We start from the raw sequence: 16,170 nt of genomic DNA, 5'->3' as shown, positions 1-16,170 counted from the left end.
CCCCTCTGGTCCTCAGGGAGCCACTCGGGTTTCACTCTTGGGTACAAGACAATGGAAAGCCAAATTGTGCCCCCAAACCCATGTTAGGGCAGGGTTTGGTCCAGTGGATTTGTTCCACCTCACTATAAGCCCCCCAAAAGCATCTCCAAAGGGCACCTCACCTCTGTGAGGTTGCAGCCTCACAAAGCCCTCAGCTTGGCAAGGGTGCCAGGCAAAGCCATCCTGCCCACTGGTTTCTGCTTTGGGTCCTCTTTGCACCAGCACAAGGCTTTGGACACTGTTAGAAGGAGAAGGAGGAGGAGGAGGAGGAGGAGGAGGGGTAGGAAGAAGAAGAAAAAGAGAAAGAAGATGATGATGATGAAGGAGAAGAAGAAGAAGAAGAAGAAGAAGAAGAAGAAGAAGAAGAAGAAGAAGAAGAAGAAGAAGAAGAAGAAGAAGAAGAAGAAGAAGAAGAAGAAGAAGAAGAAGAAGAAGAAGAAGAAGGAGAAGAGAAGATAGGAGACAGAATGGAGAGTAAGGGAGAAGAGAGAAATAAGAACAAGGACAACTGTTCCAGTTGGAAGGGATCCACCACAATTTTCTAGGCTAACTGCTTGACCACTTCAGGGGTCACCAAAAGTTAAAGCATACTATGTCCTCAGCCAACTTGTTTAGCGAAGTGTGACTTAGCTAATTAGCTTATGTTAACAACTTTATATCTAGAGGGTCAACATCCCTTGTGTCCCTGCAAAGGAAAAGAGCAGATGGATCACATTTTTGCTAGAAGATCCCTTCCTATTTGGTGTGTGGACACGTTGGCTTCCAGTGTCTTGAACCTCAGGCAAAAGCCCTTGTGGAGATATCTGGTGGTTTGCTCCTGTGACACGAAGTCTTGCAAATGCAACGAATGGCAGGACCCACCAGGACCATGAGCAGAAGAAGGGAGGGAGGGATGGAAGGTGCAGAGGCTATGACCTTCGCTTGCACGTCGAACCATGGAAGGCTGCTTTTGAGCATGATCGCTGGGGCAGGATGGGCATGAAATCAATACAGGAGACTTATCAAACACCCTACCAAGCGCTTCACGTACGTGCACCTCTTGATCTCTATGGAATTACTTTTGTGCAGTATCAGTGCAGAGAGTTAATTCACATTGAAAACAAAGTCTGCTTGGTGAAGCCTACTTCGATGTAGTTAGGTCTAACCATGTAAACACGCCGTTAAACATCCCTCCATGCAGTGCTAGTTAAGTTCTGAGGTTCTTTAGCTACTTCTCTAAAGTGTCTGAATGTGATTTTGTCTTTTGTCGCTGCTCCTGTTGCTAATTTATCTTTTTTAATATTAATCTTTTTTGACTGGTGTGAAGTGTCAGTTCTCTGCAAGTGTTAATTTACTCCCGGATCACCGGGAGCGGTAATACGTTACTATCGCTGCGCTCTTATTATTTGATTTATCTTGTTGTTGTTTTCTTTTTTTTTTTTCCCAGTCAGGCATCTCCAGTTTCACCCTTTTCCCTCCCCGAATCTTCTGGGCTGAGATTGTCTGCTTCCACTTACAATCCTTTATTGTAGATCACAGTCTTACTGGTGGTGGCCATTGCGATTTCTGGCTCAAGCCGAGATGTCTCGATCTGTGAAATGAAAGAAGAGGCAAAATCAGAAGGGAGAAGCTCAGAGATATGGGTTAGCAGTGGACAGGTAGGGCTGGACTCCACGATGAACTCAAAGGTCTTTTACAACCAAATGATTCTACGATATCGTGTTGTTGTGCTGCAGCAGGAGTGCGATAGATCAATAAATTCATAGAATCGTGGAAGGGTTTGGGTTGGAAGAGAGCTTAAAGTCCACCCAGTTTCAACTCCCCTGCTGTGGGCAGGGACACCTCCCACTGGATCAGGTTGCTCAAAGCCCCATCCAACTTGGCCTTCAACACCTCCAGGGATGGGGCATTAAATTAATGTGGAGAAGCATAATATATAAATAATACAATGTCAATCATGCATTTCCCATGTGATTTTAACATGCTTTAGTCTGCTCAAGCCTCAAAACATCCATCTTTGGACTGACTTTGATCACACGTAACGACACACAGTCTCTGCTTCACAATAGTCAATGAATTCTAGAGCATCTTTGAGCATCAAACAGATCCCACTCATCACTTTCCAGGAGACATTCCTTCCTTTTCCCACAGCCAAGGTCCTTCAGTGCTAGAAGGAATCCAGTCTCTGAAGCTGCAATCCGCATCCACAGGGACCCAGCAAAGCCTTGGTGACATGAGGGGACCACACACCCTCATGTGTCTCCTAGCATCCAAGGAGGATGGATCACAGCTAAAACCAACCTATCCCTTTCACCCTCTCCGTGAAACCCTCCATCCCTTTCCTATTTTGCCCTTTCACCAGCTTCGTGCAAAGCTTTCCCTTGCTCTGAAATCATTCCCAACATGGACCACCAGGAGCACCTCTGCTATGAGACCAGGCTGAGACAGTTGGGGTTGTTCAGTCTGGAGGAGAAAAGGCTCTGGGGAGACCTTAGAGCAGCTTCCAGTACTGAAAGAGGCTCCAGGAAAGCTGGGGAGGGGCTTTTTCCAAGGTCATGGAGTGACAGGATGAGGGGGAATGGCTTTAAATTGGAAGGAGGAAGATTTAGATTAGATGTTAGGAGGAAATTCTTTACGATGAGGATGATGAGGCCCTGGCTCAGGTTGCCCGGAGCAGTCGTGGCTGCCCCATCCCTGGAGGGGTTCAAGGCCAGGTTGGATGGGGCTTGGAGCCCCTGATCCAGTGGGAGGCGTCCCTGCCCATGGTAGGGGGTGGAACTGGATGGGCTTTGAGGTTGCTTCCAACCCAAACCATTCCACGATTCTCTGATCTGTGGTGCTCCAGGTTCCTGCAGCAAGCAAAGATCCCGCTTCTAGTGGGGTCCGGGCACCTTGGAAGATGAGACTTTTAGGACTCCTATACATTGATACATTGAGTTGCTGCTGTTGCTGACACAATGCTAGGAACCCACGTTAAAATCGAAATGCTTTTGAAAATGTTTAACCTAGTTAGACAAATTAGCAAAAATTTGTGCAAAACAATTTAGGTATTTAAAATATTCAATGTTTTTAAAAACTGGAAAAACTGTTCTTAGCTTTCAGCTGCAAAAACCCAACAAAATATAACATCAAAGCAATCTTAACATGAGGTGCAACATAACCCTTCAGCAAAGCTGTTAAACAGCTACTGAAGCATCATGGGAAATAGCACTTCATTTATTCAAATGCACATATGTCAGGTTTTTGCACCATATGTCATTCCAAGCTATTTACAGTAATAATTAAATCTTAATCAACGTTTAACCTCTGTAAAATGTTTGAAGGGATCTAATCACCCTTCAGACTGCACTAATGAAGGAGAAATATATAAACATAAAAAGAAAATGATGCATAGATAGCACACCAGAAAGAACAGTAATTGCAAAATTGTATTTCTTTTAAATATAATCAGCAAATTATGTAAAGTAAAAGCCAACGAGTATTTTAAGTGAAGACATCTTGGGTGTCAGAGGTGTGATCAGCTAATTTTGTACTGCTATCCATAACAGATGTAGCATATTTTCTTTTAGTGCCATTATTAGCAACTTCACCATTGCTTTCTGCGCTGAAACACCAAGCGAAGCGTCGTGCCGGGGAGGGCACCCAGCAAAGGTGCAGGAGAGGCGATTCTCACGTAGACGGGATCCATTTTGAGGGAGGATTAACTCCGCTCTGCCTGGCTCTGACGCAGCTTTTTCTTCCTATTGTTTTTGTCTTTCCCTTCCAGAGACGGAAAGAAAAGCTCCAGGCATCAAGGCTGGGTGGTTTCATCCTCTGGTAGGAAGCTATAAAATCAGCTGGAATTGGATGGTCCAATCTTGACCATCCTTGCTGGTGTTGGTACGGCCTTTGAGGATTTGGGAGCTGAATCACAGAATTGCTTGGTTGGGCAAGACCTCTGAGATCATAAAGTCAACCACACCTGTCCACTCTTAATCCAGATCCCTGAGCACCTCGTCTACCCGGCTTTTAAACCCCTCCAGAGATGGTGATTCCACCACCTCCCGGGCAGCCTCTGCCAGGGCCTGAGAACTCTTCCGATGAAGAAAGCTTGGGGATGTGGGGCATCTCAGACAGACTAAACCCCAACCTTCTACTGGGATGTCTCCACGGAAAGCTAACAGAGAGCCACCACAGTCCTTTCCTCTCTAATGGGAGCTGGAGAGGTGGGAGCTCCAAGGAAAGCCACGTCTGCCTTGATGGACCCCATATTAGAGGTCTGAAAGACCTGTGGGGAAAGCTGGAGGACTTGGAGGTGTTCAAGGCCAGGCTGGACAAGGCTCTGAGCAACCTGACACAGTGGGAGGTGTCCCTGCCCATGTCAGAGGGGTTGGAACTAGATGGGCTTTGAAGTCCCTTCCAACCCAACCCATTCCAGGATGATTCTGTGATTCTAAATTGAATGCTCTCAGTCTAGAAGAGAGAAGTTCAAGGGAGGCATGATGGTATTTGCGTGTGCAAGAGGCTACAGCACAGAAGACAAGAGAAATGTTTTATTCTCACCATCTTGGGACACAATTCAAAAAGCATCGAGTAAGTTCCAAGCTGAACAGCAGGAAGAGTATCCTGGTGGGAAGGAGTAAAGTATTGCAACCAAACGCTTGGGGAAGGTGTGGTGTCTCTGTGGTGGGAAGTTTTCAGCACAGATTAGATGAAACACATCAAGAACAGTTTAAGCAGCAGAATTAAGTTTGTCTTGGTGGAAGGAGACAGATGAGATAATAGCTTGTAGGTCCCTTCAGCTTTCTTCCAATGGGTGCAGGAAAGCAATGATTTCCATGGCCTCAAGTTGCACCAGGGCAGGTTCAGACTGGACATCAGGAAAAATTTCTTCATGGAAAGGGTTCTCAGGCCCTGGCAGAGGCTGTCCAGGGAGGTGGTGGAGTCCCCATCCCTGGAGGGGTTTAAAAGCCGGGTAGATGAGGTGCTCAGGGATCTGGTTTAGCAGTGGACAGGCGTGGCTGGACTCGATGATCTCAAAGATCTTTTCCAACCAAGCAGTTCTATCATTCTATTCTCCTGCACAGCTGAGCTCTTCATTCATGGCAAGGCTGTTAGATGGGACGGCTGTAGGAGGGACAGGATTGCAGTGTGACAGTTCAGAGATAGATTATGGTGTCTGAGCAGGAGGATAAAGGACTCGATGACTAATGAAAGATGGACATGTGGTCAGGGACTCCTCTGAAGGCCTTAAAAGAAGATACAACCAGTCAGAGGTGTTGGTTTGGAGCTGCTCACTTAAAACCTTTTCCAAAGCCTGGGAAGATGTGGAATAAATTTGCTGGGTGGTGACTGGCTGAACTGGAGCAATCTCTGCAGACTCCCTTCTGGTTGACTTTGAATCCCTCACAGTTTTTTGCTGGAGAGTGTAATTCCACCTATTTTGGTGTAGGCTGCTATTCTAGCTGTCCAGCATCCTGGACCAACCTTCCCTCGGACGCAGACTCGAGAAATAGATCTGGAGACTACGGAGTTTCATGTTAAGTTTCTTGTGTCTCAGCTTCAAAGAAGACCCGCAGCAGAGTCCTTCTTGGTCATGACCATGCTGGGAATCTTCCAGCAAGGAATGCCGCCCACGGAGGATGTTCTGAGGAACAGGTTCAACCCTGTTGGGACTACCCTGATGGTACCTGCCCCACTCTATATGGGGTGATATTGTCCTTCCAAACTCAGTGCCCACCATGGGGCTGGGTTTGAATTGTGTCCATCCTCTTCCTCCCGATGGGGGTACATCTGCTTGTGCTTCAGCAACGGGTGGATCCCCTTCCTGGCTCTGGGATGGCAGCACTGAGGTGCCTACTAGAAAAGAGCCTTCAAGAAGGAATCCAGGAGAAGTCCAGAAGGGATGCAAGCTCACAACAGCAATGCAGAAACCACGGTGTAAAATCACCACCCAGGACAGTGTTAAAAAGGGCTGGTTTGGGGTTAAAAAACAGGCTTTCAGGCCTTGGTGCAGCACTGACCACCCTGCATCCTGACACACCAGCATGGGAGACACTACAAAGAGGCAGTGGGAGAAGGAGGAACTGCTTCACCTCTCCGTGAGGCTACTGGAAGCTTTGCTATAGGTGCAGGGATCTCAGTCGTCACTGGAGACACGGTCAAGGCACACCTCCAAATTCATCCAGAGATGTGGTCAATGGTGGCCACAGCCCATCGCAACAGCTGGGAGCTGGCGTGGCCTGAGGATGCTCCATTCTCCTCCAGAAGAGAGCTAAGTGAATGAAGAAGGGTACGAATATTGGGGTTGTCCTGTGCAGGGACAGGAGTTGGACTTGATGATCCTTGTGCATCCCTTCCAACTCAGGACATTCTATGCTGTCATTCATTTTTCAGCATCCAAGAGGATGCTGTTGAACTTCCAGGGTGCTGTAAACCCAACATCACTTGCCTTGTCCCATGCCCTGGAGAAAGAACCCTAGAACCATGTCCCCTGACCTCATTCAAGCAACTGTTTATAAACCAGCATCACCCAGGTAGTGCAGGTGAGATTACAGAATCACAGAGTAATTTGGGTTGGAAGAGACCTTGAAGATCATCTAGTTACAACCCCCCCGGCCGTGGGCACGGACACCTCCCACTGGATCAGGAGCTCCAAGCCCCATCCAACCTGGCCTTGAACACCTCCAGGGATGGAGCAGCCACAATTTCCCTGGGTTGCCTCTTCCAGGGCCTCCCCACCCTCATGGTGAAGAAATTCTTCCTTATATCAAGCCTAAATCTGCCCCTCTCCAGTTTATACCCATTTCCCCTCATTCTGTCACCACAAGCCTTTATGAATAGTCCCTCCCCAGCTTTCTTGTAGCCCCTTTCAGGTACTGGAAGGTCACTATAAGATCTCCCGGGAACCTTCTCTTCTCCAGGCTGAACAAGCCCAACTCTCTCAGCCTGGCCTCATATGGAAGGTGCTCCAGCCCTCTGCTCATCCCTCATCCTCCTCTGGACCCGTTCCAACAGCTCCATCTCCTTCTTACGTTGAGGATTCCAGAACTGGACACAGAACTCCAGATGAGGTCTCACAAGAGAGGAGCAGAGGGGCAGAATCCCCTCCCTCTCCCTGCTGGCCATGCTGCTCTGGATGCAGCCCAGGACACAATTGGCCTTCTGGGATGACAACGCTGGCTTTTTAGCGGTGACCCGGTGAAATCCATCCCTCCCAGGGAACAAAGCCGCCGTGGAAGGACTCGCCTCTCGCCGTGCCCACCACACGCCAGCTCTCTTTCCCCCCATCCCTGCCTTGCAGTGGAAGCCTCGCTCCTCTCATCAGCACAGACAAGGCTAATTGGGGTGATAAAGAACTGGCTCCGAGTGCTGGCGTGGGCTGGAGGAACAAATGGTGCGGTGGTCACAGCTGGTGCTGCGGAGACGGAGAGGGAGAGGGTGTGAGGCAGCCTCCCGGCACCCAAAGTTTCACCAGCCCGTGTTGGCTGCGGGGCGGTGGGGTTGGGGGTTGTGTGTGTTTTGCATTGGCTGCTGACACGGGTGTAGCGTACAGGCGCGTCCAGCAAAGCAGAAGCAGGCAGAAAGCAGATGCTTTTTGTTTGGGGTTGATACTCATTTCTATCCCAGCTCGGGAAAAGGTGTAGAAAGGAATGTGCTCCGAAGAGTGCAGGGAGAGAGATCGGTCTAGGCTCGCTGCCAGGGATCCTGTAATGATATGGAAGGCAGCTAGGGGAGACAGGAGCAGATGGATTTGGCATACAGCTCATCACTCAGCCAAAAAAAAGGGAGGGGGGTGGAGAAGAAGGAAGAAAGCAGCCAATTTTGGTAGGGGGAGGGCCATGCGGATGGACGGATGCTGCACCGGGAGGTGGGGGAAGGGATGAGCAGGCTGGTCACAGCATCTTCTGCTGCTGACTTGGCGATGCCAGCGAGGAGGTGCAGTGGTGGTGCCGGTTGGGAGCCTGGAAGGGCTCTTCCAGTCCTTCCAGCAGCCTTCTGGCAGCTCCTCCTGGGCCAGTAGATATCAGGGCAACGGCTGAGGGCAGTGCCAAGCAAGACAAGTGTCCCTGCCCATGGCAAGGAGGTTGGAACTGGATGATCTTTAAGGTCATAGAATAACCAGGTCAGAAGAGACCCACCGGATGGTCGAGTCCAACCATTCCTATCAAACACTAAACCATGTCCCTCAGCACCTCATCCACCCGTCCCTTAAACATCTCCAGGGAAGGTGACTCAACCTTTCCAAACCAAACCATTCTATGGTTCTATGGTTCTATGATTCTATGATTCTAGCGAAGCTCCATCAGGTGCAAGAAGGATTATGATTAATAAATGGCACCATGAAGCACTGTGAAGGACCTGCTGCTGCTGCCCCCACGGTGGTGGGTTCCATGCACACCTAGATGAAGAGGTGGGGCACATCAAGTTCTGCTAACAGGCTCTGCTCTATCCTCCATGAAGAAAGATCATATTTTTCCTTGAACAGACGATTAATTGCTCATCAGCCACAGCATAGTCACCAAGCACCTCTACTTGCATCTTGGTGCAACCACGGTGTGAAAGAATCTCTGTACAGGTCTACCAAGGCTTCCTTTCACCTTCAGCATGCAGTCACCTAATGCAACTCTGCTGAGATGCATAACCTCATTAAATATGGTTTAACCTGCTTACTCAGGGTTAAACCCCAACTCGATTGGGTTTTTGAAGGTCTTGTTCCCATGGTAAGCCTGCCTAAATGTTCTTCTTTTAGATATTTCACATCTTCTTTTCATTGACAGTAGCTGAAACAATGCTGGTAGGGCCAAAATTCACAAATCTGAACCCGCGTTTAATTTTAGAGAGCTTTCCAAAATGGGCAAATGCATCCTGAATGGTTTAATGACAGCAAGGTTTTTTCATCCTCTGTTCAGATGAACTCTTTCCAAAGCTTTTCCCAGACATCAAACACTAAAGCGCTCCCCGTGGATCCACCCAGTAAGGAATGAGAGGGGGAAATTGATGTTTGCTAAGGAGTAGCTCTTGGAAATTCTATGGTTCTATGGCCAACTGAAGATGACCTGCCAGTAGATAGAATTTGGGAAATCTTATAATCATAGAATGGTTTGGGTTGGAAGGGACTTTACTGCTCATCCAGATCCACCTCCTGCGATAGGCAGGGACACCTCCCACTAGATCAGGTTGCTCCAAGAACAATCCAACCTGGCCTTGAACACCTCCAGGTACGGAGCATCCACAACTTCTCTGGGTAACCTGGGCCAGGGCCTTCCCACCCTCAGCATCAAGAATTTCTTCCCAATTTCTACTCTAGATCTCTCTCCTTCCAATTTAAAGACATTCCCCCTCATCCTATCACTCCAGACCCTTGGAAAAAGTCCCTCCCTAGCTTTCCTGCAAGTCCTGGAAGCTGCTCTAAGGCCTCCCCAGAGCCTTCTACTCTCCAGGCTGAACCCCAACTCTCTCAGACCGTCCTCAGAGCAGAGGTTCTCCAGCCCTCACATCATCTTTGTGGCCTCCTCTGGACCCGTTCCAACAGTTCCATCTCCTTCTTCTGTTGAGGAAGGATCCTGCTCATCTCGATACAGAAACCTGATGGCACCCAAGGTGCTGCTGACACTTTGCGGTTCGTGCTTTGCTAAAAGCAGTGACGTTTGCAGGGGACGGTGCAGAGGCAGATGTGATAGAGTGTGAAAAGCTTGCGGCACGAACCCCATCACTGCCATACTTTCTATCTAACAGATGTCATCGCGGGGTAAGCGTGGTGCCACGTTCAGACCCTTTCCAGCCTGCGCTGAGAAGACCCTCTGCTTTCTCCTCCCTCCTACAGCTGGAGGTGGATGCTGGTGTTCAAAGCATCTATGGCAAAAAAAAAAAAAAAAAAAAAGGAAAAATCTGAGCTAAATAAGAGCCAGAACAGCCAAATATTCCAACTTCACTCCTTTTTATTGTTTCAAGGAGGGGAGAAAATGGAGATAAAATCCCTTTCAAGCAATAGTCCTTTTTAATGCCAGTTCTGGCTCTGTTCAACCAGAGTTTAGGCAGCAGCACTGAGAAACGCCTGTGGTGGAAATGTGACCACAGGGCTTTCCAGAGGCCGTGCAGGTCTCTCTTGGTTCACAGACTTCAGAGAAAGGACAGATCCCTTCAGATATAGGAATGGTTGGACTCGATGATCTGGTGGGTCTCTTCCAACCTGATTATTCTGTGATTCTATGAAGCGTGCTGCTTGGGAGCAGGATTCCAAATTCAGAGCCATTTGTGTGAAATCCCCCACGAAGACCACTACATTGCGGGGATTGAAGAGGTTCACATGGTAGGAGTTCAAGATTTGCAGTCAAACAAGAAACTGCAAATTACCCAGGCGGCCTGATAATCCCTTACTTTACAAGGATGCTGAAATAGTTCCCCAGTGTGTGGACAGGCTGAGAGAGTTGGGGATGTTCAGCCTGGAGAAGACTCCAGGGAGACCTTAGAGCAGCTTCTAATATTGAAAGGGGCTCCAGGAAAGCTGGTAAGGGGCTTTTTACAAGGACATGGAGTGATAGGATGAGGGGGAACGGCTTTAATTTGCAAGGGGGAAGATTTAGATTGGACATTAGGAAGAAATTCTTCACCATGAGGGTAAGGGGGCCCTGGCCCAGGTTGCCCAGGGAAGTTTTGGCTGCTCCATCCCTGGAGGTGTTCAAGGCCAGGTTGGACGGGGCTTGGAGCCGCCTGATCCAGTGGGAGGTGTCCCTGCCCATGGCAGGGGTTGGAACTGGATGGGTTTTGAGGTCCATTCCAACCCAAACTATTCCGTGATTCTATGCTCCTATGATCGTTAAGGTTTGTTTCTAACTTCAGCTTCAGGTATTGCAAATTAGTGTGTCACAGCTTCTCTAAAGAAAAATAATATGCAAAACCCCTCCAATATTTTAATCATAGAGTCATCATAGAATCACAGCATGGTTTGGGCTGGAAGGGACCTCAAAGCCCATCCAGTTCCAATCCCTTCCATGGGCAGGGACACCTCCTGCTGGATCAGGCTGCTCCAAGCTCCATCCAACCTGGCCTTGAACGCCTCCAGGGATGGTGCAGCCACAGCTTCTCCGGGCAACATGGGCCAGGGCCTCCCCACCCTTATCGTGAAGAATTTCTTCCTAACATCTAGTCTAAATCTCCCCCCTTCCAATTTAAAGCCATTCATTGATGGCAAGAAGAAAAACAAGGTATTTTCGGTTACTTCCTGACTAGGCTAGAGGAAGAGCACAACTGCCCCCTGGCAATGAGTTCCCCGCACCCAGCGGCACGTTCGTTTCTGGGACTCGAGGAATGAGTGGTGAGAACAGTGTCTGCAGGCTGGAGGATGATAAACGAGAGCAGAGGCACCTAAGGCTGCAAGGGAGCTTCAACGGCTTGGCGTGTCCCTGCCTGTCCTGCAGCAGAGAGGTTCAACAGCCGCGTTTCATTCCTGTGCTTCATCCCCTGCGGTCATTTGCCACCTCAAACCAGTCCACCAGTAAGACACAAGCTCTAACCATCCAGTTCCCTGTGGGAGCCCTTCTGGTGTCTCAAGACAAGATCAATGATGAACACAGAATGGTGAGATGAATGAAAGCCACTCCTAGGAGCTTGGTTAGGACTGGGCTCACATTGATCTCAGATCCTCTCAAGTCCAGGGTCGGGGAGGTTCTTCTCCCTCTGGACTCGGCACTGGTGAGACCGCACCTCGAATCCTGGGGTCAGTTCTGGGCCCCTCACCACAGAAGGATGTTGAGGCTCTGGAGCGAGTTGAGCAACGAAGCTGGGGAAGGGGCTGGAGAACAGGCCTTATGAGGAACGGCTGAGAGAGCTGGGGGTGTTTAGCCTGGAGAAGAGGAGGCTGAGGGGAGACCTCATTGCTCTCTCCAACTCCCTGAGAGGAGGTTGTGGAGAGGAGGGAGCTGGGCTCTTCTCCCAAGGGACAGGGGACAGAACGAGAGGGAATGGCCTCAAGCTCCACCAGGGGTGGTTCAGGCTGGACATCAGGAAAAAATATTTCACGGAAAGGGTCGTTGGGCACTGGGAGAGGCTTCCCAGGGAGGGGGTTGAGTCCCCTTCCTTGGAGGTGTTTAAGGGACGGGTGGATGAGGTTCTGAGGGACCTGGTTTAGTGGTTGATGGGAATGGTTGGACTCGATGATCCGGTGAGTCCTTTCCAACCTAGGGATTCAATGATTCTAAGTGAAGAACCACAAAAAAAGCCTCTGCAGGAGCTCAGATGCCATTTCACTTTTACTCTAGAGGAGAAGGTCTGCTCACGTGTAGGAGGCAAGTGCTCATGAGGTGAACACTCAGTTGGCCACGCTAAGTTCTACAGGAGCTCCAGAAAGGTGGATTTCTTAGGCTGGTACTGCAGAAGAAGCAAGTGTGTTCTGATCTCAGGTCACCCAGCCTCGTGATGTAAGAAGCCTTCTTAAGGAGAGGACTTTGTCCCAGAGCTGTTTGTGCAAGGTATTCAGTCTATAGCATGTAGGGCAAAAGGAACTTCTTCCCAGCCTCAAGGAAGGAGCCTCACACTACATGATGCAGACTCCGTGGGGAACATTCAAGCCAACTGATGGATGGAAGAATCATCAGCACACAGAAATATGAACTTGAGAACCCCCAAAATTGCAAAATTAAGGGTCGCTGCTCCTTGCTGGAATGAAAGGCATTCAGCAAAAGAGCTAGAGACATCTCTTCTGTTTTGGAAGAAGATCCTGGCTTTGAATGAGGACATGACGAAGGTGGCAAGCTTCCCCCATGATGAAAACTAACAACTGTGTCCATTCTGGTAAGAATCCCTCCAGCAGTTCCATAGAGGAAGGGAGCATTTGTTGCTGTTTGGTGGGAACACCAAGCCCGCCAATTCTCGAGCTGTACAGGAGGAAGAGCATGATGAATTCTTCAGGATTTAAGGATGCCCTTGTTGCTTTAAAGGAGCTAAGTACATTTCTCAGAATCCCAACCTCCAACTAGAGACCTCATCTGGAGTATTGTGTCCAGTTCTGGAATCCTCAACATAAGAAGGAGCTGTTGGAATGGGTCCAGAGGAGGCTACAAAGATGATCCAAGGGCTGGAGCACCTCCCATAGGAGGACAGGCTGAGAGAGTTGGGGTTGTTCAGCCTGGAGAAGAGAGGGCTCTGAGGAGACCTTATAGTGACCTTCCAGTACCCGAAAGGGGCTACAAGAAAGCTGGGGAGGGATGGTTTACAGAGACTTGGACTGACAGGATGAAGGGCAATGGGGATAAACTGGAGAGGGACAGATTTAGACTGGACATAAGGAAGAAATTCTTCACCATGAGGGTGGGGAGACCCTGGAACAGGTTGTCCAGGGAAGTTGCGGCTGCCCCATCCCTGGAGGTGTTCAAGGCCAGGTTGGATGGGGCTTTGAGCAGCCTGGTCCAGTAGGAGGTGTCCCTGTTCATGGGAGAGGGGTTGGAACTGGATGGACTTTAAGATCCCTTCCAACCCAACCCAACACAATCCAACCCATTCCATTATTCTATGAAATAAAGTGTGTTGGTGACCAAGAAAGAGGACTGCCTCCAGGGTGGGCTGGCAGAAAGAGAGGAAAGGTCTTGCCTCTCAGGCCAAGAAGAAACAAGCAAAACCAAAGACTGGCAGGAGGACAGCACAGGGCAGGAGGAGATGAGAATGGCCAAGTCCACAGGCTCCCGGGGTAGCAGGACAGGAATCCCTGGAGGAGCAGGGCAGGAATCTCTGGGGGACGTGCTTCAGGAGGAGCCGCTCTGTTTACAGTAGGTGCTGCTGAAAGGTGTCCCGAAGAAAGACAGCAATTAACAGACCTGGGAAAAAAAATGGTTTCTTTCCACAAAGTGCCTTTTAAGTATGTTTTTTGAGCCACTTGAAGGGTTAATGTTTAGCTGTTTATCCGGAGTTGTCGGATGTCAGCTCTTTCTTTTGACTCCTAATGGCTTATAGCCATCAGGAGTTGAAGATTCCTCAAAAGAGCTGGTGTCAGGAATGTTTTTTTATGCCCACCAGCACCCACACACCTGCAGGAGCCTGTGCTGGCAGGATGGATAGTTTACATACTTGAACCTGTATCCCAGGGACGGAGATATAAACATGAAACCAGATCCTTGTCTGACAAAGCCGCTGAAGCCCCCCAAGCAGCACAAAGAGGTCCTTTCTCCCACACCCACCTCCAATGACCACAAACCCCAGCTTCACGCTGTCGAACCCAGCAAGAACAAGCTCCGTTGGTCCAGGTTAGGATTTTAGGGCTGGATCTTCTAAAGTTTTCAGTATCTTTGACTCCCACAAATGCTGGTTGTGGAAACAAAGGGAGCGGACTTCAAAAAACGAGCTCGGTCACAAATCAAAGCCTCTCGGACAGGGAAGGTGAGAACAAAGACACAGACTCCAAATCAATCAGAGCACTGCTCAGTCGTGACCTTCCCCAAATGAGAGATGTCATTGAGCCTCATAATTACACCGTGAGGTGCAAACAAGCTGAGTTCTAAATCTAACCACCCCAGCGTTTCCTTGGGGCTTGCGAAGAGATGGTGGAGCTGATGGCCCTGAAGATCAGATCTTTCCTTTTCCTGCATAGAATCACAGAATGGTTTGATTTGGAAGGGACCTCAAAGCCCATCCAGTTCCAATCCCCTGCCATAGGCAGGGACACCTCCTACTGGATCAGGCTGCTCCAAGCCCCATCCAACCTGGCCTTGAACACCTCCAGGGATGGGGCAGCCACAGCTTCCCTGGGCGACCTGGGCCAGGGTCTCCCCACTCTCATGGTGAAGAAACTCGTCCTTATGTCTAGTCTAAATCTTCCCCCTTCCAATTTAAAGCCATTCCCCCTCGTCCTATCACTCCAGGCCCTTGTAAAAAGTCCCTTTCCAGCTTTCTTGTGGACCGTCTTCAGGTACTGGAAGCTGCTCTATCATCTCCCCGGAGCCTTTTCTTCTCCAGACTGAACAACCCCAACTCTCTCAGCCTGGCCCTATAGCTGAGGGGCTCCAGCCCTGCAACTCATTTCACAGCTGCTGCTAATCTGTGGTTGGGAAATTTCCTCTCCTGGAATCAGCCTGGACAGGACCTTGTGGAGCCGGCCCAGGTTACCCAGCGAAGTTGTGGATGCTCCTTCCCTGGAGATGTTCAAGGCCAGGTTGGATGGGGCTTGGAGCAGCCTGATCCAGTGGGAGGTGTCCCTGCCCATGGCAGGCGGTTGGAACTGGATGGGCTTTGAGGTCCCTTCTGAATCAAATCATTCTATGATTCTATGACCCTTCCAGCTCCCGGAGTGTCTCTCCAGGCCTAAGCACCAGCATGAATCCATCTCAGGTCACCTAAATGTGGCATCTCCATTAACGCGCCTCCATGCTAGAAGGTCCTGGGCAGCAGCTTTATCATAGAATCATAGAATCACCAGGTTGGAAAAGACCCATCGGATCATTGAGTCGAACCATTCCTATCAAATACTAAATCATGTCCCTCAGCGCCTCATCTACCTGTCCCTTAAACACCTCCAGGGAAGGTGACTCAACCACCTCCCAGGGCAATCAGAAAGGAACTAGAAGATGCTGAGAAGATGTTCCCTGCAGCGCAGGGAAGAAGCTCCTGTGATATTTATTGCCTTTTTCCCTGGTTGCATTGACAGGAAAGGTGTTCTGCAGATGCCAGGCTGCTGGGGTGGGAGAACAGGGGAGGTGTAAAGGGAAAGCCAAAGGGTAGGGCCAAGGCAGAAGCGGCGTGTGAAGTCTGGCTCCTCAGGAAACGCATGCCAGGTCTGCAAACCCTGCCCCGACAGCTGGTGCAGCTGGAGGAAAACCTGAGCCAGGGGCTGAGAAATGGAGGGGGGGCTACGGCAGGAACATCTTGTCGTTTCTTCTGGTTGATGCTCTCAAGCAGAGAGGGGTGGTGAGAACTGGGATGGGAGGGAGATGTCAGAGAAGCAAATGGTAAAAGCACTTCTATTTCAAACCAAAGGAGATCAAAACTCCCTGAATCCTGGGTTCTGGGCCCCTCAGCACAAGAAGGATGTTGAGGCTCTGGAGCGAGTCCAGAGAACAGCAACGAAGCTGGGGAGGGGGCTGGAGAAGAAGAGGAGCAGCGGAGAGAGCTGGGGGTGTTTATCCTGGAGAAGAGGAGGCTGAGGGGAGACCTCATTGCTCTCTCCAACTACCTGAGAGGAGGTTG

General features: G+C 49.7%; 1 protein-coding gene across 2 annotated transcripts in view; it reads right to left on the bottom strand.

Annotated features, from left to right (window-relative positions):
- Nucleotides 1-1,297: 1,297 nt before the first annotated feature.
- The window catches only part of SFXN5 (sideroflexin 5), a 115,454-nt gene continuing 100,581 nt past the window's right edge, over nucleotides 1,298-16,170 (bottom strand). The window contains exon 14 of one of the 2 annotated variants that reach the window (XM_069856658.1): nucleotides 1,298-1,609. In XM_069856658.1, the coding sequence (XP_069712759.1) occupies nucleotides 1,532-1,609 (78 nt within the window). In that variant the 3' untranslated portion in view covers nucleotides 1,298-1,531. Of the gene's footprint in view, nucleotides 1,610-15,654; nucleotides 15,899-16,170 lie in introns of those variants that run through there. The other variant, XM_069856659.1, reaches the window with a different exon arrangement.

This window comes from Phaenicophaeus curvirostris, chromosome 4, assembly GCF_032191515.1.
Source record: "Phaenicophaeus curvirostris isolate KB17595 chromosome 4, BPBGC_Pcur_1.0, whole genome shotgun sequence".
Lineage (NCBI taxonomy): Eukaryota > Metazoa > Chordata > Aves > Cuculiformes > Cuculidae > Phaenicophaeus > Phaenicophaeus curvirostris.
Note: the sequence above shows the minus strand (reverse complement) of the source record. Positions and strands in the feature narration are given on the sequence as shown.